The sequence below is a fragment of the Pelobates fuscus genome, chromosome 1, assembly GCF_036172605.1.
Source record: "Pelobates fuscus isolate aPelFus1 chromosome 1, aPelFus1.pri, whole genome shotgun sequence".
In the NCBI taxonomy this organism is placed as follows: Eukaryota; Metazoa; Chordata; class Amphibia; order Anura; family Pelobatidae; genus Pelobates; species Pelobates fuscus.
This window is the reverse complement of record NC_086317.1, coordinates 106,588,998-106,613,877: the sequence shown is the minus strand read 5'-3', so window position 1 is coordinate 106,613,877 and position 24,880 is coordinate 106,588,998. Positions and strand designations below refer to the sequence as shown.

Here is a 24,880-nt window from a genome sequence, read left to right as displayed (position 1 = left end):
GTGAACAAAGAGATTTAAACTCCAGAACTTCCTGTTCTGAGCCCTACCCTGGCGAGCTGCTATAAAGCTCTTCATTTTAGATTGATGATCTTAAGACAATGTGCTGATAAATAGGTTTGGACAATATTATCTGCATCCTGTTTAACTCAGCACATGCAATGCTAGACATACGATGATTATTAAAGTTATGACAATCTGATACTTGGCAACAGTAAAACATTGTAGTGGAATGGACATTTGCAAGTTACTTTTATTCCCTATATTGGCTGTCCAAATCTCCCCCTGTTACTTCGTCTATTTTTCCCCGGTTATTTTGTTTGGTTCTTCTTTGGCCATTCGGGAGACTTCATGATGTTAACACCAACCACTTAAGTGCGAAACCGCAAGGGAAACAATTAATGAGTGCTTCTCTAGGGTGGCTGCCATTTCGTATACCTGAACACGTGGCTGAGAGAATGGCGGCCATCTTGTCTCCCGAACGAGGGCAGCGGTACTTAGTCGTCGAGTGCCTGGAACTCGCATGAACACCGGTAAACTGTCGACCTCTGCCCGTTCCTGTTCCTTACCACCTACATGAATGGCGTTCGGGAGATATAAACTACCGAACAGGGGGAGCATTCGTACCCTAAAAGTGAGAGATTCCGTTGTCAGGTTTTTGCACGGGAGCCCCACGAACGGAGACCGGCCAAGACACATAGTTTCCTGGAACTATTTGGGGCATGCGTCTTATATCTGGCAGGTCAAAACTTCCACACGATGGCATGCCCGTTCTTCAGAACCAATCTGAGTGATTCTTGGATATGTTGGTCACTCAGATTGGTGCTATCAGGGAATGTGTTTTGTGTGGGGTTTCCAGGTATGGTTGGGGGACTCTTGGGGTATAGGATATTTTGTGGATTTTTTGTGTCTGAGAGATAATTAAATTGGAGGAGTTTACTCAGGCAATTATCTCTCAGGCACAAGGGATCTTGGAGTTGAAACCCCTGCATTTTCTGCATGTGAAACCCCTTGCATGGGACTGGACATAAAAGCCGTGTATGAGTCAATAAAATTCAGTTATACCCCCAGAGCTAAGTGTCGTCCATTTGCTGGGGAGTTGGTGGGAGATCCTTGGATTATTTTAAATGTTCCTGAGTGTATTTTGGAGTAACCAGCAGAGACGAGACCCTTCTAGAACTAGGGCTCCGCTACAAACATTTTCAGTTATGTCACCCATGTTGTTCTCTAGTCGGACCTGCCTGGAGATATAACTGATAAATGTCAAGCTCGGAGGACATTCACCTATAATAGCAAGCCATAATAAAAAGAGACCTAATCACTTAATTTCTCTTACTGTCTGTCGCACAGCGGGGCGTCTGTCGTTTGAGCAGTTTTAGATTATATGCAAGCCTGGAAATACAAGTGACAAATAAAATAACTTATTTCTGGTGGCAGAAAGACCTAATAAGAAAATCAGACATATCATTATTTCTAATAACAGGAATGACTCTGAACGAATGTTATTTTAAGAAGATTAGTTTTCCTCCACAGACCCGCAGTATTTATTTGGTAAATCACATTGAAACTGGAACTGCGTACAATGGCTCACAGCATGCATTTTGAGAATTATTTGGAATTTTCATGCGGTAATTACTGGTAGCTAGCAACATGTGCCACCACTCTGATTATGTTATGCGTTTTGTGACAGAGTTCCATTCTTATCTACAAATAATTTAAAGGGTCACTCTAAACAAAAAAACAAATTGAGCTTAATAAAGCAGTGTTGGTATATTATGCTCCTGTCCTAGATACATCTTCCCTGTCTGTGACTCACACTGCATCCCTACACACTTCATGAAAAAGCTCTGTTAGTTGCCTGCTAGAGTCTACAGCATTATTTTATGTGTGAATAAGGTTTATTGAACAGAACAGGGGATAATAACGTCTAGTAAACATACTTTGCTGTAAAAATGAATTTTCTTTTTTCATTGAGGCTGTGCTTGTCATTGCCAGGGGAGATGCAGCTAGGGCTGCATAAACAAAGTGATTTAATCTGAAGTGGTAGAGGATTGAGAAGTGAGACTGCATAGGTATCATCTATACACCAAAACTTCTTTATTACATTTTTTTAGTGCTTAGAGTATGCCTTTAACCCTACGTCCATGCCGTCCTCCACAGAGTGGACTAATGCTTTTACGACAGTATGGAACGTCCAGGAATTTTGCTGTGAGCAGGGTGAGCAATGCCCCCATTCCTCTCAGTGTCCCCAGGTCTCCCAATATCCCCTGTCTCAGTGTCCCCATGCCTCACAGTGTCCCCATGTCTCTCAGTGTTCCTAGTGTCCTAGTGACATGGGGTCTCTGTGAGACATGGGGACACAGACACTAGGGGACACTAGGAGATATGGGGACATAGGCACTAGGGGACACTGAGAGACATGGAAATACTGGGCGACAGAGGGAGACATAGGGACAATGATCGACATGGAGACACAAGAGGACACTGGGAGACATGGGGCATTGAGACACTGTGATACATAGGGATACTGTAATACATAGGGTCACGACACTACAGGACACTGGGAGACTGAGGACACTGTGAGACCTGGGGTAATCAGCACATGGGGACACTGAGTCATGAGGGCACTGGGAGACATGGGGGCACTACGAGACTAGGAAACACTGAGACACTGGGAGACATGGGGACACTGATACATAAGGAAACACTGAGACAGTGGGAGGCTTGAGACACTGGAGGACAGGGAGATACTGGGAGCAATCCATCTATACAGCAGAATCAAACTGTAAGTAGTTTTTTGGTGATTTTACAGCATTTTCTCTTATGTCACTCCTTGTGATTTACATCATGTGATGTCACCCATACATAATTAATTATGCAAATTAATAAGGTGGTATGTTTTTCCAAGAAAGGTGGCAACACTAACTACTTTTCACATACTCTTGCTTAAGTATGGAAACTTAAGAGGGATGTATGGAAACAAAACTTGTGTGGACTGGCTGACAATAAAATTAGTTTAGGTAATGCTGACTTTGGTCTCTCTAACACTGTGGCATGTTCCCTTTCTTCTACACTCACTACATACAGCATCTCTCTGTCCCAAACTATATACCAGGAGCTTCTGCCTCCTAGTAAGAAGGTAACGAGACAAGTGGACCAGCAAATGCTAGGGGACAGTCCTTAGAAAGCACTGAGTGAGCGCATCATTAGACGCCAAGCTCAGGGTGCTGTCTGCATAGTATACCCTTAGTTGGCCAGCTTGCATGATTGGCAGGCAGCCTGACATGCATTCATGCCAGGCTGGCCTTCCAATTCTTTGGGCAGACACGCCCCATTTTTGTGCCACTGGCAGGTTACGTGATTTGCGTCAGTGGCACATCCTTTTATCGTGCCCATTGACTTCCTGCTTCACTGGACACTGCTGTTACGGGTTATGGATTTACTTGAAAGATGAAAACATAAATTAGAGAGAGATTAGCCTAGGGTGTATATTTTCTTATAGCTGCTGTTTTCTTTCCCTCCAGCACCATCTCCATTAGATTGGGAGTGTTTTAGTGTTTCTGGTTGATAGGATTCTGTAATTGGGCCCATCATAATTGTCAGCACCGGGCCCACTGGGCTCTGAATCTGGCCCTGGTTATTACTGCAATGAAGCTGGGTTGATAGATGTATCACTGCTATTTTCTCCTTGTTTCTAGGTTTCTCTCACTCAGCGTTCACATTTGGAATTGAAAGTCACATCAGCCAGTCAAACATCAATGGAACGCTAGTGCCCCCTGCTGCCCTCATCTCTATCTTGCAGAAAGGTTTGCAGTATGTGGAAGCAGAAATCAGCATTAATGAAGTAAGCATGTATTCATTCATTCATTCATATATGTATTCACAGAAACCGCAAAATTGTGAGAGACTGCTTTAAAGGGGAGCTATCACTTCTTTGGAATTTCTCCCACTGAATATCACCTACAACTAGACATTTGCAATAGCTGCATTCATACAAAAACTGATCAATTTGGTTACTAATCGATTCAGCTGAAACAAAACCGGTTAGATTCATTTTTTTGGCAAATAGATTAATATGTGCAGATTGCTGGAAATTCAAAATCTTAATCAAAAAGCATGCGAATACGTTTCATCCGTTAAAAGTTAATTCAAATGTCTGTATTTCTCACAATTCGCTTAATGTCAAACAGATTTGTTTATGGACAGTTGCAACAAATGCACATACATGTCTTGTTGCACTGGTAATTTTCTCTCTGGTTCCTATAGTGCCCTATTTCCAGCTGTTTTGGGTAATAACCATGGTATAATTCTCTAACTCCTATAAATTCAATGACAAAATGTAATGTAGAAGGTATGTTATTACAGCAATAGCTGTACACACTGTAAAATCTACACATTTCTACTTATTATCTGTAGAACATAATACTACCAACACATAGCGGGTTGTTGTTTTGTTTCTTGTCACAATAAATTGTATATGGTTTTGGCCACCTATGCAGCATCTAAAAATCCTACAGACTGCATTTATTGGCAAAGACCAACCACCTAGGATAACTTTGCCCCAACCACACAAGGTGGACTGCAAAGGAAACTGTACAAAATCAGTCAAATTGGTTAATTTATTTACTTAGAGGTGATGTTAACAGTTGTCAGGCCTGGAGCCCCAAAGGTCAAACCTGACAATTGTTTTGCATGTCTCATATTTTCTTAGTGTCACAGTATATGGAGAAAGAACCTTCCACCCACACTCCACCATCAAATATATATATATATATATATATATATATATATATATATATATATAAAACAATACTCTTCTCAGATTTCTTATCATTTCAAACGTGTAATCAGAAAGCCAGGTGTGCACACTGACTTATAATTACAAGGTTTGGTCCATTTGGGGTGAACATACTAATATTCATTAACATACATGTGATTACATTCCTGGTTTTGGCCGTGGCAATACCACACCCTCCTCCTCCATTTATCCTGTTCCTCTCCTTCCCCTACAATTTCACTTTCTTACGTTTTTCCTTTTGATTTAATGAGTCTTAGAATGCAGCCTCATTCAGGTACAAGAGGGACCTGGTTATTCGTGACCTGTGACAAGGCTTTTTATCTTATGACATTCCGATCCATTACCTTGCCCATTTAGGTAACCTTTAGAGGGAACCACCAGGAACACAAGTTCTCTGTTCATCTCATTTCTCTTTACCTATGTTTTTGCCTATTTAGTTTTCTTAAATGTATGGGATTTAATCTGTGTATTAATATGTAACATGACTTGTTCTGTATGATGCTGTATTGCTTCCTGCCTCAAAAATAAAGGATTTAAAAAAAAAAAGAAGAAAACTAGGTGTAGCACAGAAATATCAAACCAAACCCAACTAAAAGGTATTTATTACTTCTCCATAAAGTACATTAGACTGTAAAAAGGCACTCCCAAATAAAAAAAATGATGTCACCACATGCAGTCAATCAAAGGTATCTCAGAATGAGGATGTCTACGTACATTTCAGCATAGTATTTGGATAAATGAGAAAGGAACAATTCATTACTATGATTGCTTCTTGCTTAGGACTTAGGAAAACTTGGGAGACTGTGTAGTAATAATTACTAGTGCCTAATGTGAATGAGTTGAAGGACTAACATTTAAGATAGTCCTCTATAGTTTCCATGGCACAGCAGACTCTGTATGTTACCTTCTCTCGCCTTGCCTTATTTTCTCTCTCTCTCTCTCTCTCTCTCTCTCTCTCTCTCTTTCTGTTTAATCACTCTACTGATCACTCCACAGCACATAGAGGAACTGTTCTCTGATCACTTCATTCCAGCACTTGTGAATGGGAATCCACACTGTAGTAGAGCAGCCCGCAGCTGCTGTTGCAGCTCCTATCCTTGACCTGTACCTGGCCAGCATGGTCCACGCTGGAACACAGGGAAGCCACCCACACTGCTAGATATACACAGAGCCGCAGAATAACCCTCCCCTCATACAAATAATATGAACAGCCCACACAAAAACGTACACACAACCCGCACAAACGCAACACCACTAACAATCCACATACATGCACACAACTCCACATGCAGCCTCTCGCATACAATACCCCAAACAGCCCCACACATACACAAACCACCAAATACACTTAGTGACATTTCCATCCACACACAATTCCACAAGCAGCCCCCATACACAGCCCACATTCGTAGGTATCATACACGATACCAAAAACTACTCATGAACAGATACAATATAATAGCGCATATACGCACAAATACAATACAAAGCAACCACGGTATAAATAACACTAGCAGAATACAGCAACATACACACCTCAATTTAAAAAAAAAATAGGCACGCTACGGGACATCACATTCTTATTTCGGAACAGTGCTCCTAAAAGGTTGCCTACCCCTGCTCTAGTGAGCTATCTTTTGATTTGATTTATGGCTAGTTCTATTTTCTGTAACTGGATTTACTCATTAAGACAAAGTGCATCCCTTTTCTCCCATCATTGCAATCTGGTCTCTAATATATACAATTAAACAATTATAACTCTTAAAGGGTTACTCCAAGCACCATGACAACTGTAAGTGCAGCGTTTCGCTTTGAGTTTATTCCCTCTGATGTAAGAGTTATAACTCCACATCCGGCAGCTTCATTGGGATATCCTCAACCAACCCACAAGAAGAGTTCCATTTAGTTAATAACAATGCTGTGCATATTTCTATACACCGACTTGTGTTCTTTGGCTGAGAGCAGTCAGCTGACACTTTCAGCTAATGAATGGAGACAGCCTCTGCATCTGGCTTCTGAAGAGCTGATGCACGTAACTACAGCAGAAAGGACCCATGGCTCCTGGTGGAGGCCCACGTAAGTGTGCATACCGATGAAACAGGACCAAGGTACTCTGAAATCATGGCAGGTGGTTATGATGCTCTGAGTAACAATTTACATTTCTGTATATATAAATGTGACTAAACACTGCCATGTGAACATCCAAGTGTATGCAGCCTTTTATTTATAATTTGTTACCACGTTTACATGTATGGGTATTATACAGTCACGGGAAAAAGAAAGTGCACCCTCTTTGAATTCTATGGTTTTACATATCACGGCATAATAACAATTGTTTGCAAAAAAAAAAACAAAAAAAAAAAAAAAAGAGTGTAATGCACACACTAAAAAAAGGGGGAATACTTCCTGCAGGATGCTCCAGAAATGGAAGGCCAATTCCTGGAAACATCAGATGGAAGAAAATAAATATCCAGGTACACCTGATATTTATTTTCTTCCATTTGGCATAATAACAATCATCTGGTAATAAATATAACCTCAGATGAAGAACAACACATGACATATTACACCGTGTCATGATTTATGTAACAGAAATAAAAGCAAAATGGAGAAGCCATGTGTGAGAAACAAAGTACACCTTATGATTCAGTTGCTTGTAGAACCACCTTTAGCAGCAGTAACTTGGTAATCATATTTTGTATGACGTTATTAGTCTCTCACATTGTTGTGGAGGAATTTTGGCCCACACTTCTTTACAACGTTGCAAAACAACAGTATTACATAATTTATACATACTGATTTCTAAAACGTGTTGTAGTTTAAAAGCACTTTACTTTGGGTATTGTTGCTGTGGAGTTCTGTTATATGCTCAGACACATCAACAATATGGCGCTCCTAAAAAAGAGAGACATTAGGATAGAAAAGATCGACAAAGGGGCTTGGGTTCAACATATGGACTATCCTTCCTAAATAGGGAGGCTTGTGAGGTATGTGGTATTGTAGAGTAGCGAAATGGACCACAACTTCTGAAATAGAAGACCTTATCTTCTCTACAGCTTCATACTCCAGACTGACTTTTAAACTCTTGCCTCATTAAACATTTGTAGCATGTTATTATTTTCAAAAAATAAATACAATATTTGTTTTTTTCTGCAGGATGGCACAGTTTTTGATGGTCGTCCAATAGAATCGTTGTCTTTGATTGATGCTGTAATGCCAGATGTAGTACAAACTCGACAACAAGCCTTCAAAGAGAAGTTAGCCCAACAATCTGCTGCTGCAGGAGCTACATCAAATGTAGCAACTGTCACAACCTCCTCAACAACTTCTGCGTCACAACAGAATACACCAAAGAATGGAGCAGCCACTGTGAATGGTGAAGAGAATGGGGCACATGCAATAAGTAAGAACATGATTTATATAACTTGTAACTTTGTAGCACAGTGTTGGGAAGGTTGTATAATCTACCCATAGTAAATGTATATAAATTTAATTTGTTTTGTACAAATTGTGGGATCCGGTTCTACAACTGATTATATGATGGAGCAATATGTTAGTTTGGGTCCTTCGAACAGAGATTTATACTGTATTTGTATAAGAGATACATTTTGGGAAATATAAGAGCAACTCTCGATGACACTCGGGTATGAGGCGCTGGCTGGTACCACATACGGGTAGGAACACACACCTGCTTACACCCAGTGGAACAACCTGTACAAATGATGCAATGGCAAAATAGTGGAGACACTGACCAGATTGCTGATTCATTCTCCTTACACGTAGTTTAACGGTACTCCCTGAGGACAAGAAGGCATTACAAGCATTAATAGAGGCCCTAATCAGCGATGTACCATGAGCTCACCCTCGACTACTGAGACAGGGCAGCCTTGCTCTATAACTTGATATCATTTACGTGACTCGTATGCTATATTTGTTATGCTATATTTGTTATACAGTTTAACTCCAAAAGTAAAACATTGTGTGAAAATATGCAATGACTCCCTTTTTTTTAGTGCCTCAAGCCTTGCCATTATTGCATTGTGTAAAACTTATGTTGGCAGTGTTTGTGTGAGATCCTGTAAAGTTTGAACATTTGTATATCTGTCTTCTTACTTCTGTACATCTAATTACACTTAAAAGAAAAAACACTAATAAACAAAGATTGTCAAAAAAAATTCTTGGTGCAAAGGAAAAAGCATGCTAATGCATACAATAAAACAGTTATAATACTGTTAAGATAAATAATATTTTGTATATATATATATATATATATGTGTGTGTGTGTATAAGCATTGACAGGTGGAGAGATAACGGAATAATTTACCACTTTAAACTGTATTGATATTTAAGTTTAGTATCCTTCTTCCATTTGAGGGTTATAGAAATTCCCTCATAATTTGACATTTTTCTTATTTGTTCACAATTTTACCACAGAGTAGATTGTTGCTTATTCATATGGAAATGATTACCTTAGAGCAATCAAGTATTAGTTTTTAACAGAATATCATTATGGTTTTTATGATTTCTTGCATATATATCTATATCCATCCTATTATGATCCAGCAATATGGCCACTCATGGGTCTTCATGCAAAAATATCACACTTGTGTATTCCATATTCAGTTCATATATACGTTGATATATTCAATGTGGCAACTTTGCACTGAATATGGAATAAACTTTTGTGATATTTTTGAGTGAAGACCCAAAAGTGCACATATTTCTGCATCTTTGTTGAAAGTCCTATAAAGTTTCCTATAGATGAAGTGCTGTCACATCGCTCGGCATGTGCAAAATTATAAATAAAACACAGACACCGCTTATTCTGTTGGAGTACAACGTCCACAGCTTTATTAATTATAAAATATTTAAATTAACAATTTAGGGTCATTGTCAACAGTAATAACTCCGTTCCTCTCGATCCCAAATACCCCTGACAATGACCCTACCAAAACAATACAAACATAACAATTGATACATAACGAATAATACTTGGCCTACCAAAGAGGCCCCAACATTTGTTTACCTGCAGGGGTGTACCCAGACACCCCTACACCCCTAGGTTCGTCGCCACCTACGGGCTAGAACCTACCAAACACTTTAACTTCCGTCCTACTCCAGCCTAGAACTTGGCATAACACATTCATAACCCCCAAATAGCCAGTTTACCCAAGCCCTATTTCCCGCCGCTGTGACCAAACGGGAACTACCACAAAAAACCTAACATAAAGGGAGGGTGGGAGGGACAATTCACAGGTAAAGGCAGCTCAGATTAAGATGGCCTCAACCTAAAATGGCCGCTATTTAAACTACCCCTCTCCTCCCCACACTAGCTAGGCCCACCCCCTGACCTCCAATTCACCTGCCAACTTTCTGGCCCTGTCAAGGCCCACTCCCCCCCTGCGTTGCTCCGTGGGCTACATGACATGTGCACAGACGTTATTCGGCATGTGCAAAATTATAAATAAAACACAGACACCGCTTATTCTGTTGGAGTACAACGTCCACAGCTTTATTAATTATAAAATATTTAAATTAACAATTTAGGGTCATTGTCAACAGTAATAACTCCGTTCCTCTCGATCCCAAATACCCCTGACAATGACCCTACCAAAACAATACAAACATAACAATTGATACATAACGAATAATACCTGGCCTACCAAAGAGGCCCCAACATTTGTTTACCTGCAGGGGTGTACCCAGACACCCCTACACCCCTAGGTTCGTCGCCACCTACGGGCTAGAACCTACCAAACACTTTAACTTCCGTCCTACTCCAGCCTAGAACTTGGCATAACACATTCATAACCCCCAAATAGCCAGTTTACCCAAGCCCTATTTCCGCCACAGCACATGGCTTGACCCCTTAAGCTCCTGTGCGACCCCCACCACACATAAATAGGGCCTGCGCAATCCCCTCTTGCAAGCCTAAGTTGAATAAATCGCAACCTACATCAGAAAGGTGAACACCGTCCGACCTAAAGTAACCAGGTAACATCTCCTCCAGTTCCCTGTGTCGTACCACTACGCCACCCACTCTCCGAACAAAACTAGCCATGATCTTATTGATCTTACCCCTGGATCGTGCGACCGCAGCCGTGTCCCTGGCGTGTCTCCACCTGCACCGAGGCACCATCTCCGACCACACCACTGTCACGCCAGGGACCAGGTCCCGCAGCCGATCCACATCCCGCTTCATCTGCCTTACCAAGCCGCGCAGCGGCACCAAACCCAGGTCATTACCCCCGCCGTGGATCACCACCACGTCTGGCAATGCCCGTCCCGTCACCTTGCGAAAAAGTTCCCCACTGATGCTCCGCCAGTCAAAGCCCCGATAACCAAACCAGTATATCTCCACTTGCTCCAAAGGAAAGCCCAGCTGTATCCCATTCTTTCGAACTGCAACTCTCTTCTGAGCCCAATAGACGTAAGAATGCCAATTATCCTTGCCGTCCAACCTAGGAGAGACAAAAAAAAAAAGGTAAGCATCACCCCTGCAGCCCGGCTGCACCCCCACATTGTTATGTTCACACCAACCTGTCTGGGCGTACATACGAGCGAAACCGCATCGATTCCCAACGACCGATACGCTTGATCCGCTCGTTCCCCAAACCCAGCCGTGCGGCTTCCGTGGCCGCCCCAATGCGGAAGGAGTGCGTTCCGAATTGCAAGGGATCTAGCCCCATCCCCTTTAATCCCAACCGAAAAATCTTAGTAAATTGGAAGCGCGACAGCGCTGAACCATCCGCATGCACTAAGAAGCAACCCTTGACTTCCGGCCTTAACTCCAGGAACCTGGCCCCGCAGGCCACTGGGCACACACCCGATCCCGGCAACGCACCCAGCGTAACCGCACAACCTTTCCCAAAGACATCCGTCTTGGAACGGGCCAACCGTATCTGCACCCTGTCCGAACACACCGCTACGTCCTCCAATCTCAGTCCCCCATTACCCGCCTTGCTTGCACTGACCAATTCCCCAATCCTAAAAGCCCCGAAAAAGGCCCACACAAACGCCGTTGAAAACAGAGCCACCTCGTGCCCAGAAGAACATATGTCTGGTAACCGCTCCACCAAACCCTGTAGAACCCGAAAGGAAACCGGCCTCCTCTCATCCCAAACCTTCTTACCTGCACCACACCGCCTGTCTTACCAGGAAATGTTTCGTCACATCCACCCAACCATTGAATTTAAAGAGAAACGCCAGGGCCGCGAGGTGCCTATCCACCATGGAAGGGGAGGAATGCTCAGCAAACAAACCGCACAGAATCCATAACAATACCTCCAACCGGCTAGATGCAGCGACATCCGAGCCTAACAGACGCACAGTCTCATCCCAAACCCGCCAAACCTTAGCGTAAGAAGACCATGTGCCCGGGGCCAGCGAATGTTTTATGTACTCCCCAAGCAGGATGTCGCGAGCTGCCACATCTCCTCCGGGCAAGCGTGTCCCGTGTCCTGCGCCTCCGGTGCCGCCTCCCGAAAACGTTCCCACTGAAAACGAGACAACGCGTCAGCCACAACGTTTTCCAAACCCGGAATATGCTTAGCCCTGAACACAATGTTAAATGACATGCATAACAACACCAACTGTCTCAGCAATCGAACAACCGGCAACGAGGATGCAGACAAGCCATTAATGGCCTGCACCTGTCACGACACTCCTTAGTCAATATGCCCTCGTGCAGTACTCGCACTCACCACTCTTTCTGTTTGGCACTGTTTCTCATTTCCTTTCGTTAGGCACTACACCTGGCCCTTGTTTAGCACCTATATATTCTGGTTTCTCCCCTCACTCCTGGTCAGATCATTATCCTCTATCCTTGACCCTGTACCTGCTGTTTCCTGGCTCCCGTGATTCTGGCTCCTGTCTCCTGTTTCCTGTCTCCTGTGTCTTGTTTCCTGAGTATCCTGAGTATCTTGTGTTTCCTGATCCGGTGTTCCGATGTCCTTATGGTCCTGTGTCCTGTGCCTCCTGTTCCAGTGTTCGCCTGCAGTGTTCCTGTCTAGACTCCTTCTCCAGTGATTCTGACCTTGCTGCATTATTTCTGTGTGACCTGCTTAGGACTTTGCCCTTGATGTTCATTTTGTACTTGGTGGCTGCACTAACCTGACTAAGCCTTTACCTTTGCCTAGGACTATCGTGGACTCTGCCTGCTCTATTGTATATATTGGGTTATTGTATATATTTATATATTTGTGGCATTGTCATATTTTGTTTTGTATATATTATATATATCTATATCCTTTTGGTTTGCCTTAATACATTTTCTTTATTACTCTATTTATCGTGTCCTAGCATTATTTATCTGCTAAGTTGGTTCCCACACTTAAAGGGACAGTGCTGTTGCAGGGCAGCACCCCTTCATGTCATGACAGCACCACTGCCATATTATCCGAGTAAAATACTACCTTCTTGTTAGAAAGGTCCCCACCCCACAATGTCACCGCAACTACCACCGGAAAGAACTCCAGGAATGCCAGGTTCCTAATCAGCGGGCTCGACCTCCAAGCCACCGGCCACTCCTCCGCGCACCACCGACCCGCGAAAAAGGCCCCAAACCCTACGCTACCCGAAGCGTCCGTGAACAGTCTCAAATCCTCCGAGGACCCCACCGGCACCCGGAAAAATACCCGACCATTAAAATCCCGCAGAAAGCGCGCCCACACCCTTAAGTCAGCCCTCATCTCTGCTGAAACTCTCACGTAGTGCGACGGCCGCTTCACCCCGCTCGTTGCGTGAGCCAGCAGCCGGCAAAAAACTCTCCCCATGGGAATCACCCGACAAGCGAAGTTAAGGCTCCCTATCAACGACTGCAAACCCCTCAACGTCACCTTCCTCGCCTTCGCCACCGCATCCACCGATTCCCGCAGGGCGTGCAGTTTGTCAAGCGGCAACCTGCACTCCCCTCGCACTGAGTCAATTTCCAGCCCTAGGAAACTGAGGCACGTTACCGGCCCCACCGTTTTATCTGCCGCCAACGGCACCCCAAACTTATGTGCTACCCACTGGAACACTTTCAGTATCTGCCCACAACGCCCCGTCCCCGCCGGGCCGACACACAAGAAGTCGTCCAGGTAGTGTACCACCGCACCCCCGGCCGACTCCTTCCGGACCACCCACTCCAGGAACGTGCTGAACTTTTCAAAATATGCGCAAGATATCGCGCAACCCATAGGCAAACAGAGATCCACAAAGAACTCCCCGTCGAAGTAGCAACCAAGTAAATGATGACAATCCGGGTGAATGGGAAGCAATCTAAACGCCGCCTCCACATCCACCTTAGCCATCAATGCCCCGCGCCCCGCCCTCCGCACCAACTCGACAGCATTGTCAAATGATGTATAGGAGACTGAGCACAAGGTCGCGTCGATATCATCATTCACCGACGCCCCAGCCGGGTACGATAAGTGATGTATCAAACGGAACTTACCCACTTCCTTCTTAAGGACCACCCCTAGCGGTGGCACCCGCAAACCCGGCATGGGCGAAGCCTCAAACGGGCCTGCCATCCTCCCCAAACTCACCTCCTTCTGCAATTTCTCCCTAACCACCCCCGGATGAGCCAGCACCGATTTGATATTCCCGCAAAGCACACCCGGACCCCTTTCCTGGAACGGAATTACGAAACCGTTCGTGAACCCGTCCCACAAAAAAAAAACTGGCTACTTCCCGGTTAGCGTATTGCCTTAGCCACGGCAACATCGCGTCTACCTTCACCGGAGATGCCCCCCGCCGCAGAAACGGGGGCTGCCGCGCCAGTGCCCCCCCCTCCAGTGCCAGCTTTCCCTTTCTTGAAGCATCTGGAGAGGCCATGATTGCCGCCACAGCCGGAGCACTCATGTTTGAATTTACAGGACGCTCCCCACTTGCACTGCCCCTCATTGAAGAGCCAGCACAAACCCTTCTTCTGTCCCGCCGACGCGCCACCACTTGGGCCCGCGCCGGCTGTCCCGAGAAAGGGAGCACTCTTTTGGGCCATCATCAACCTCATCCACAAAGGCAGGTCCATCTGGTCCCACCGCATGGCCGGATTCGCCGCTAGGCGCTGCCTAAACTGCTCATCATACCTCCACCAAGCGAGTCCCCCGTAGGTCCTGTATGCATCCCCAATGCCGTCCAGATAGCAAAAAAGCTGTGAGCATCGTTCCGGGTTCTTTTCCCCGATCACGCTCGCCAGTATGCAGAAGGCACGCAGCCAGTTACCGAATGTCTTAGGTATCTTACGATACTTACGCCTTTTCTCCTCCTCCTCCTTTTTTGCGTCCTTCTTGTCTTCCTCTTTCAAATCTAGAAACTCCTCTAAGGGAAGAAGAGAAAATATTTCGACAAATTCCCCCTTACCTATCCTCTCCTTAACTTCAGCCTTTAAGTGACAGCCCAATGGTCCCGCCCGCCTCCGAAATATCACCGCGGTCCTCCAAAGCACCCGCACAGTCGACCTTCCCAGTATCCGCATCCGCGGCGCCCCCTCTCGCGCCCCCCGCTGGTGTCGCCACGGGACCCCCTCCTACACCTAAGTCGCTATCCGCTGCCCACACCTCCCCGAAGTGCCCAGGGGACCCAGCCTCCCCCGACCATGACCCCAAAAGTGATTGCAAGCATCCTAACAAGCTCCCAGAATGAGGTGTAGATGTCAACTCACCACCCACTCCCCGGACCTCGGATGGCCGCGGGGGTACCGTCCTTTCGACCGCCTCGACTGGCTCCGAAGCGTCCAGGGGACGTCGTTTCCTGCCCGCCCTGCTGCGATCCATTCTTGTAGGCGACACACTTCGTGACCTGTAATGAGAAGGTGACCTGGGTAGTCTGTTCATATTGAGCCTCACCCGTCCGTCACATTTGTCTCCTGTCCCGTCAAGACCAGACCCCGTCCCCCGCTTGGCCTGAGACCCACGGTCGCTCCTAGTCCCGCTCCGCCTGGAAACAACACTGTCTTTCGACCCTGACTCGCTGCGCCGGTGCCTCCTCCATCCGTCCCTAGTGGTGGACCTCCTCCTCCTATCCCTACTCCTCGAAGGACTCCTGTCCTTGGACCTGCCTCGCTCCGAAGATCGTCCTGAGCTGCCATATCCATCCCTCCCGCTGTCTGGCGTGGCTCTATCTGCCCCCCTCGTGGGGCCTGCCCTGCGCCGTTGAACCTGGGAGCGACCTGAGAAGGCCTCCCGCGCATCACACCCCCGGGGTTCCCCGTCTGCATGGCCCCTCCTCTGGCTCCGACTATCCCGCCTCGCGCTGTCCTTCCCGGTCACCAGCTCCCTTACTCTCCTTCCAACACTCCGCTCCTGGCTGTAGTCCCTCTGCACCTTTGACCTGCCGCTGGGCTGGGGCACACTCCCACTCCTCTGGCTCCCTTCATCCCCGGAATCCACTGCTGAGGACCTAACCCCTGACAGGGCTGACTTGCTTGTCGAGCTGCCCGCCTGGACCCCACTACCTCCATGTGAGCCCGCTGTCATGGTGCTCCCCGATCCCCTGACACCCCCCTGCCCCTCAGTGTTGCCCCCAGGGGGCGACTCACCGGGACGCTGGGACACCAGCACTGCTCCTCCTCCGATCCTCTGCTCAGCCTCCTTGCCCTGGGCTCCAGCAACAGCCAGGGGTGTCCTTTCTTCCGTCCGTCGACAGAGGGCGCTCTGGGCTAGAGGCCCCTTCCCGGCCTTCCGTCGCACCTGACCGGCACCGTGACGACCCGGCAGCACCAGCCGCCGTTCCGAGCCTCCCCGGCTTCCAGACCCACCAGCCACCTCGGTCTCCATGACTGCAGGGCTCTTCTTCCTCCGCGCCGCCGGCACCGCACCCGGACTGAGCCGCTGGGGCGGTCTCGCCCGAGTGACAGGCCTCTTCTCCGCCGCACCGACGGGGGGAGCAGACGTGCTCGGAACCCCCAGCTGCTCCTGTAACCATCCGAAGCCTCTCTCCTGCACCAACGATCGGACTCCAGCCAGGATTTCTTCGGTGGACGCCATGACCTGCAGCAAAAGAAAGAAGAAGAGCTACTCTGACCTGTAACAATTCACAGGTAAGGGCAGCTCAGATTAAGATGGCCTCAACCTAAAATGGCCGCTATTTAAACTACCCCTCTCCTCCCCACACTAGCTAGGCCCACCCCCTGACCTCCAATTCACCTGCCAACTTTCTGGCCCTGTCAAGGCCCACTCCCCCCCTGCGTTGCTCCGTGGGCTACAGGTTGTTATACAACTATAAATATGTAGATGTATGCAATTAAACTGTGTGTGTGTGTGTATTAATATATATACATGCAATTTAATTGCATACATCTGCATATTTTAGGAGAAGTGGGACCTACAGAATTCACACAGTGAATCACTCCTGTATAAACCAAGGTGATAATTATAATATGAGTCTGAGAATTATCTAGTCTTGGATCAACTCTCATGTCACTAAGAATAACAATACATCTTAATTGGCTTTGATGTCTTACACTCTAAGCTTGCAAACGCCATATGTTTCACTCCTTGAAATATTAACACTACCCAGTTTGTTTCTCTCATTGTTCTTAACTAATCGCAATATTTTCAGCATCTCCAGCAATTTCCATTTTTCTTTTTCTTTTCATATTTACGATAGGTGAAGAGGGCCCCGACCTCTTACATAAGAACATGCACTACATAGTTGAACAAAATCCAATTTTAGTATAAAGTAGGAAAGAACACATACATGTGGGGTGGAAGAATGATGGAGGGTAAGCCATGGGTCGAAGAAATGGGATGTAGTGTTGCTGCCCTTTAGGAGAGGGGAAGAGGAGGAGAGCGGTTAGGGAGACATATTGTATATGAGAAATATACAGGGAGTGCAGAATTATTAGGCAAATGAGTATTTTGACCACATCATCCTCTTTATGCATGTTGTCTTACTCCAAGCTGTATAGGCTCGAAAGCCTACTACCAATTAAGCATATTAGGTGATGTGCATCTCTGTAATGAGAAGGGGTGTGGTCTAATGACATCAACACCCTATATCAGGTGTGCATTATTATTAGGCAACTTCCTTTCCTTTGGCAAAATGGGTCAAAAGAAGGACTTGACAGGCTCAGAAAAGTCAAAAATAGTGAGATATCTTGCAGAGGGATGCAGCACTCTTAAAATTGCAAAGCTTCTGAAGCGTGATCATCGAACAATCAAGCGTTTCATTCAAAATAGTCAACAGGGTCGCAAAAAGCGTGTGGAGAAACCAAGGCGCAAAATAACTGCCCATGAACTGAGAAAAGTCAAGATGCCACTTGCCACCAGTTTGGCCATATTTCAGAGCTGCAACATCACTGGAGTACCCACAAGCACAAGGTGTGCAATACTCAGAGACATGGCCAAGGTAAGAAAGGCTGAAAGACGACCACCACTGAACAAGACACACAAGCTGAAACGTCAAGACTGGGCCAAGAAATATCTCAAGACTGATTTTTCTAAGGTTTTATGGACTGATGAAATGAGAGTGAGTCTTGATGGGCCAGATGGATGGATTGGTAAAGGGCAGAGAGCTCCAGTCCGACTCAGACGCCAGCAAGGTGGAGGTGGAGTACTGGTTTGGGCTGGTATCATCAAAGATGAGCTTGTGGGGCCTTTTCGGGTTGAGGATGGAGTCAAGCTCAACTCCCAGTCCTACTGCCAGTTTCTGGAAGACACCTTCTTCAAGCAGTGGTACAGGAAGAAGTCTGCATCCTTCAAGAAAAACATGATTTTCATGCAGGACAATGCTCCATCACACGCGTCCAAGTACTCCACAGCGTGGCTGCCAAGAAAGGGTATAAAAGAAGAAAATCTAATGACATGGCCTCCTTGTTCACCTGATCTGAACCCCATTGAGAACCTGTGGTCCATCATCAAATGTGAGATTTACAAGGAGGGAAAACAGTACACCTCTCTGAACAGTGTCTGGGAGGCTGTGGTTGCTGCTGCACGCAATGTTGATGGTGAACAGATCAAAACACTGACAGAATCCATGGATGGCAGGCTTTTGAGTGTCCTTGCAAAGAAAGGTGGCTATATTGGTCACTGATTTGTTTTTGTTATGTTTTTGAATGTCAGAAATGTATATTTGTGAATGTTGAGATGTTATATTGGTTTCACTGGTAAAAAATAAATAATTGAAATGGTTATATATTTGTTTTTTGTTAAGTTGCCTAATAATTATGCACAGTAATAGTCACCTGCACACACAGATATCCCCCTAAAATAGCTATAACTAAAAACAAACTAAAAACTACTTCCAAAAATATTCAGCTTTGATATTAATGAGTTTTTTTGGGTTCATTGAGAACATGGTTGTTGTTCAATAATAAAATTAATCCTCAAAAATACAACTTGCCTAATAATTCTGCACTCCCTGTATGGCTGATTTTTTAAAGATAGATCTATTACCCCTGGAAAAGATGGTGGCCTATATTTCTCAGTTAGACCATATGAAGATGGGTAAATTATTATTATCGCCATTTATATAGCACATACTATATATATATATATACTGTCATTGCATAGATATAATTTCTCTGATTTATCGCTACCCACAAATTGTCCTTCATTTCATCCTTACTACTGCATTTCGCAGCATGTATCTATCATTATTTCATTTCTTTTCTATTTATGCTATTTACCTATTTATCCACCTTCATATTTATTTCATCTTTCATTTTATTTTCTCTTTCTCATCCTCACCCTATTCACTTATGGCACTGCTCCTTCATTTTACCTAATCTTTCCTCTCCACCATCATGTTTTCTTCTACCTTATTCTTGTTTGTGTTCTCTCCTTTCTATTATCTACACCTTCTTTTATCTTTCAATTTTCATCCCTTCATTTGATGCATTGTATTCTACTCTGTTCTCCAGTGTGATTGAAGGGTATTCTCATTGATATTCTGTTGTACTTCAGTTGAGGGGAAGCTTGATGACCCCTACACTGGCAAAGAGATGGAGATATGTCATGATGTATCACTTACGCTATACTCATGATCAGAGGGTTGCTGGATGCTCTCTAGGTATTGAAAGCAGGTACATGCTGCACATCCAGGTATTTAGTGCAATCCCACCATATTACCTGACTGAGGGGTTCTGTTCTCCAGCACTCCCTTCTAACAGCCCCCCTAAGTAGCCTTGCATTACATTACATATCTTTATTTTTATAATAGATTTCTGCTGTGAAAAATAGCTGCTTGTTGTAAAATTAAAATAACAAAGTTATACTATCCTCTTGCCCAGCCGAGACAGTGGGGAGAGTGTGGAGGTGACAGGGTTAATGACACCAGACCCCTGGTTACCTGTTGCTAGTCCCAGCAATCACTAAATTAGCCCCTGCAATCCCCTCTACACCAACGCCCTAGTGCACACTTTACTGCCACCATCAAGACTTTAAATCCGGGCGTCTTAGGTTACCCCACACACAGCAGAATTATAGTATCACAACCTTACTTTACTGATCAGACATATATAATCAACCGAGTGAGCTCATAGAGAAAAAAGACAAAAGCTGGTTAAGTTAACATTTAATATGACAAAATGTACAACATACAATAAAGGTTATCCAAACATGTACAAAAAAAAAAACAACAAATAATTACAAATATCAAATGCAAGCTCATGCTTTGGCATGACACTCTACTTTCTGTAGAGATCCAAGGCTAAAGAACCACTAAACGGCCACTAAACTGTCTCCTATCTCAGGGCTGCACAATGTGCAGCACCTACATTCAGCGTTTCCAAGCACTGCATGGAGGCTCTGAAAGTTCCCCATAGAGATGCACTGATTTATTGCATCTCTACAAGGAGATGCTGGTTGATAATCTCAGCTATGGAGGATGGCAAGCTGCATCGAGACCGGCATAGCGTTGGAAAAAAGTGAATATTTCCAATGCGATCAGAGGGAGCTGGTGACCTAAACGCACACACTCATAGACAGACAGACACACACACACGATGGCAGACACACACTCTATCATACAGACACTAACAGACACACACACTGACAGACACATACACTCTCACACAGTCACAAAGTATTATTTGATACACACACAAAGATTCATAGGTACACACAGACAAACACACATAACAGATATACACACACAAATAAAAAGGATGGGTGGCTTCCCTGGGGTACAGTAGGACTGGGCAGCAGCAAATGAAAATAGGTTAGTGGGGCTGGCTGTGGCTGATGGGAGCAGCTGCCACTGTTCTAGACTGCCTCTCCTCCTGTCTCCTCAGCCCCGTGCAGATCTCTGTGCGCCGGGAGGAAGTGAAGGGAACTGTAATTATTTCCTCCCAGCTCTCAGGGGAATGGGCGGGCAGCTGGCATTACATAAAGGGGCGGGCTGGAGGCCAGCTCTGAGGAAAGCAGCCGGGACGACTCTGTGGAATGGGAGCAGGCGGACCAGCTTTGAGCAGTGTGGGTGGGCGGGCTCATAGGAATGCGAGTGGGCGGGGGGCAGGGAGCAAGCTGGAAGTTTTTATATGCTGCCCTTCCAGCTTGCAATTCCCCTGTGAGAGGAGGGAGGGAATGGGCCGACCAACCTCAGACGCCAGGGCAAAATTCTTAGTTGACCTGGCGCCTGGGATTTGTCAAGCCCTGCTTTATAGTTACTTCTTCATATATTGCATCCAATTATATCAAATTTCTTTGCTTTCTCTCCTTTTTTTCAGCTGATTCATTTCTTTCACTCCTTGAATCTTAATTTCAATTTGTAATCTGCCTCCATTGTAATTTCATGTAGCATTTTGTATCTCCAACCTTCTTTGTATCTCTCCTTATACATCTAACTCCTTTTCTCAATGCCCGTCAATCACTGTCCTTCTATTAATAACACATTACATTATAACATAGGACCCCTTATTGATAGCAGCTTCACAAGTCTTGCATCCATTGAGCTTGTGAGTTTTTGGGCAGTTTCTGCTTGAATTTGTTTGCCATATGTCAGAATAGCCTCCCAGAGCTGCTGTTTGGATGTAAACTGCCTCCCACCCTCATAGATCTTTTGCTTGAGGATGCTCCAAAGGTTCTCAATAGGATTGAGGTCAGGGGAAGATGGAGGCCACACCATGACTTTCTCTCCTTTTATCCTCATAGCAGCCATTGATGCAGGGGTATTCTTGGCAGCATGAGATGGGGCATTGTCATGCATGAAGATGATTTTATTACGGAAAGCATAGTTCTTCCTTCTGTACCAGGGAAGAAAGTGGTTAGTCAGAAACTCCACATACTTTGCAGAGTCATCTTTACACCTTTGGGGAACCTAAAGGGGCCGACCAGCTCTCTTCCTGTGGTTCCGGCCCAAAACATGACTCCACCACCGCCTTGCTGATGTCACAGCCGTCCACCAACCATCCACTACTCCATCCATCTGGACCATCTAGGGTTGCACAACACTCATCAGTGAACAGGACTGTTTGAAAATTAGTCTTTATGTACTTTTCTGCCCAATGCAGCTGTTTCTGCTTGTGAGCATTGGTTAGTGGTGGCCGAATAGAAGGTTTATGCACAGTTGCAAGACTCTGGAGCAATCTACACCTTGATGTCCGTGGGACTCCAGAGGCACCAGCAGCTTCAAATATCTGTTTGCTGCTATGTAATGGTATTTTAGCAACTGCTCTCTTGATCCGATGCACGGATCTGGCAGAAATCTTCCTCAATGTGCCTTATCTGCACAAACCTGTCTGTGCTCTGAATCAGCCGCAAATCTCTTAATAGTGCAATGATCACGCTTACGTTTTTGTGAAATATCTAATGTTTTCATACCTCGTCCAAGGCCATTGAACTATTTCACTCTTTTTGGCAGCAGAGAGATCATTTTTCTTCCCCATTTTGCATGAAAATGGTGCTCTGCTTAATAATGTGGAACACCCTCCTTTAGTAGTTTTTTCTTAAATTGGGCTCACCTGGCAATCTAATTATCACAGGTGTCCGAGATTGTTTTCAGTGATCAAAAGAGCCCTGAGACACAATGCCATCCATGAGTTAAACTGAAAAACAAAATATTTAATCTTTGTGACACTTAAATAGAATTTTCATAATAATTTGGAACAGGGTGTACTATTGAAGGACTTGGTTAGGTGAGTTTTGCAGCACTGATAAACAGAAAAGGCACTTCTGCAGCAGCTACTGTCCAGGGCACCTGCAAAGAAATTACGCTGTCAGTCATTTCTTTAATATTGCTGTACATGCACATGCGCCGTAATGAGGCTTAAATTAATATGCCAGAAATTCTCTGGTTAAGCCAATTCAGGCTTACAATGTAACTGTGCAAAACTTTTCTATGGTACTGATAGATCTGCTTTCTTTTTTTCTATTCATAACCTTATATCTTTTTCATATTACCCTACCCCATTTATATTTCCATCAATTTACTTCTGTTTCCTTTTTCTCTCCCTCTCATAATTTACACATTTTTTTTTCTAAAGTATATCTCATGTTTTAATGCTCTGTGATAAGCCCAATGTTCGTTTTAGAAGGATCTGATTCTTTAAAAACTTCCATGTTGCTTTTATTAGCAAGCTTGCCCAGTAAAGCATTTGATGCAATGTATCAAAGTCTTGGAGAACCAAATTGTATTGTGTGATGTGACAGTTGCTGGTGCACTTAATTTAACAGTTACATTACATGTAACTGATCTACTAGACGGACACATTCCGTGGCTTATATAAAAGAATAATACGCACTAGATCTGCACGTATCTTAAAGATATGTATTCTATGTCTTTTCAAATAAAGAATCTAAAGACAAGATCAATACTGTAGCCCCATGTAGCCAAAAGCACAGCTTAAGTGGAACAGGGCCTTGACAGGGGTTAGGAGGCGGGCTTAGGAGGAACAGACAGGACAGGTGGGTTATGGGATTTGGGGGTTTGGCTATTTAAATAAGGAGCCATTTTGTAATGTGCACTTTTAATTTCCTACCCGGTGTAGTTTGTCCCGCCCACCCTCCCTGTATTTATGCTCAAAAGGGGGTTATCCCGTTTTTTCACAGCGGCGGGATAGGGAGCTGAGAGAGAGGACATAGGCTCCCTATGAGGAACGTGAGGAACGTGAGGAACATGGAGAATTGTGGTCACTGGTGGTTGGTAGGTTTCGAGTCCTGGAGGTGGCTCAGAACCTGGTGGGGCAGGGGTATCCGGGTATACCCCTGCCGTGGTTACTTATGGTTGCCACTTATTCGGTTCAAGTTGGAGAGGTTGGAAACTGTTATTATATATTTGTGTTAGTTATGTTGGGGTCATTGCCCTTTATTAAAAAGAAGGATACGGATGCGAGGGGTGGAAGGTGGGGGCAATGACCCATGTTTATATGTTAATTTATATGTTAATTTATTGCTGTCATTATTATGATTGTTATTATTAAGCAGTATTATCGTTATATTATAATTATATTATATATTTGTTTAATAAAGCTGTGGACACATTTTCCCATATACCATAGTGTCAGTGTGTTATTGGGTTAGGTACGTGGGGGGTTTTGTCCAAGGTTCCGACAGCCCATATGGCGACTATACACCGGTCAAGACTTAAACATATGTTCATCACGTGAATCTAACACCTTGTTCTACATCGTAAAAAAAAAAAAATCAATAGATTTTTGATCATTGTTAATATCTTCACATATTGTCAGGTTTTTGTTATTAGGGTATTGTTAGGGAAAATGGGAATAATATGCATGTGAATACACAATTTCATACAAAGTTTCATACCGTGGAACCAAGTAACTTTAGTAAAACTTCTGCTTGGTATTAAAAAGTATTTAGAAAATGATTAGTAAGCTGCTGTTGTCATTTAGAACATTCGTGTCAAATGCCAACTCCATACCTGTTAATGTGTGGGCTCTAATTGGCGGAATTCCGTCTTAAAATATTTGTTTTTGGTTTGTTTTTATATGCCTGTGTTATAATTGGGATTTTCATCTAAAAAAGTATTAGAACCAGTCAGCTGCAGCAAAATAGGACATTTGTAATGTGGGCCAGTGCAAGGATTTTAGGCAAAGATCCAATTTGCCAACCCCAACCCTTTTCTCACAAAAAATGCATCTTCTACTATGGTTGGTTATATCAAAATAAAATGAATCTGTTTACATTCTTGTTTTAAAAC

The 24,880-nt window shown here is 44.5% G+C and overlaps 1 protein-coding gene across 3 annotated transcripts in view; it reads left to right on the top strand.

The window, feature by feature from the left end:
* Positions 1-24,880, top strand: part of TBL1X (transducin beta like 1 X-linked) — a 332,695-nt gene that overhangs the window by 259,386 nt on the left and 48,429 nt on the right. For all 3 annotated transcript variants that reach the window (XM_063450157.1, XM_063450158.1, XM_063450156.1), the window contains exons 4-5: positions 3,696-3,841; positions 7,952-8,198. In XM_063450157.1, the coding sequence (XP_063306227.1) occupies positions 3,696-3,841; positions 7,952-8,198 (393 nt within the window). The remainder of the gene's footprint in view (positions 1-3,695; positions 3,842-7,951; positions 8,199-24,880) is intronic.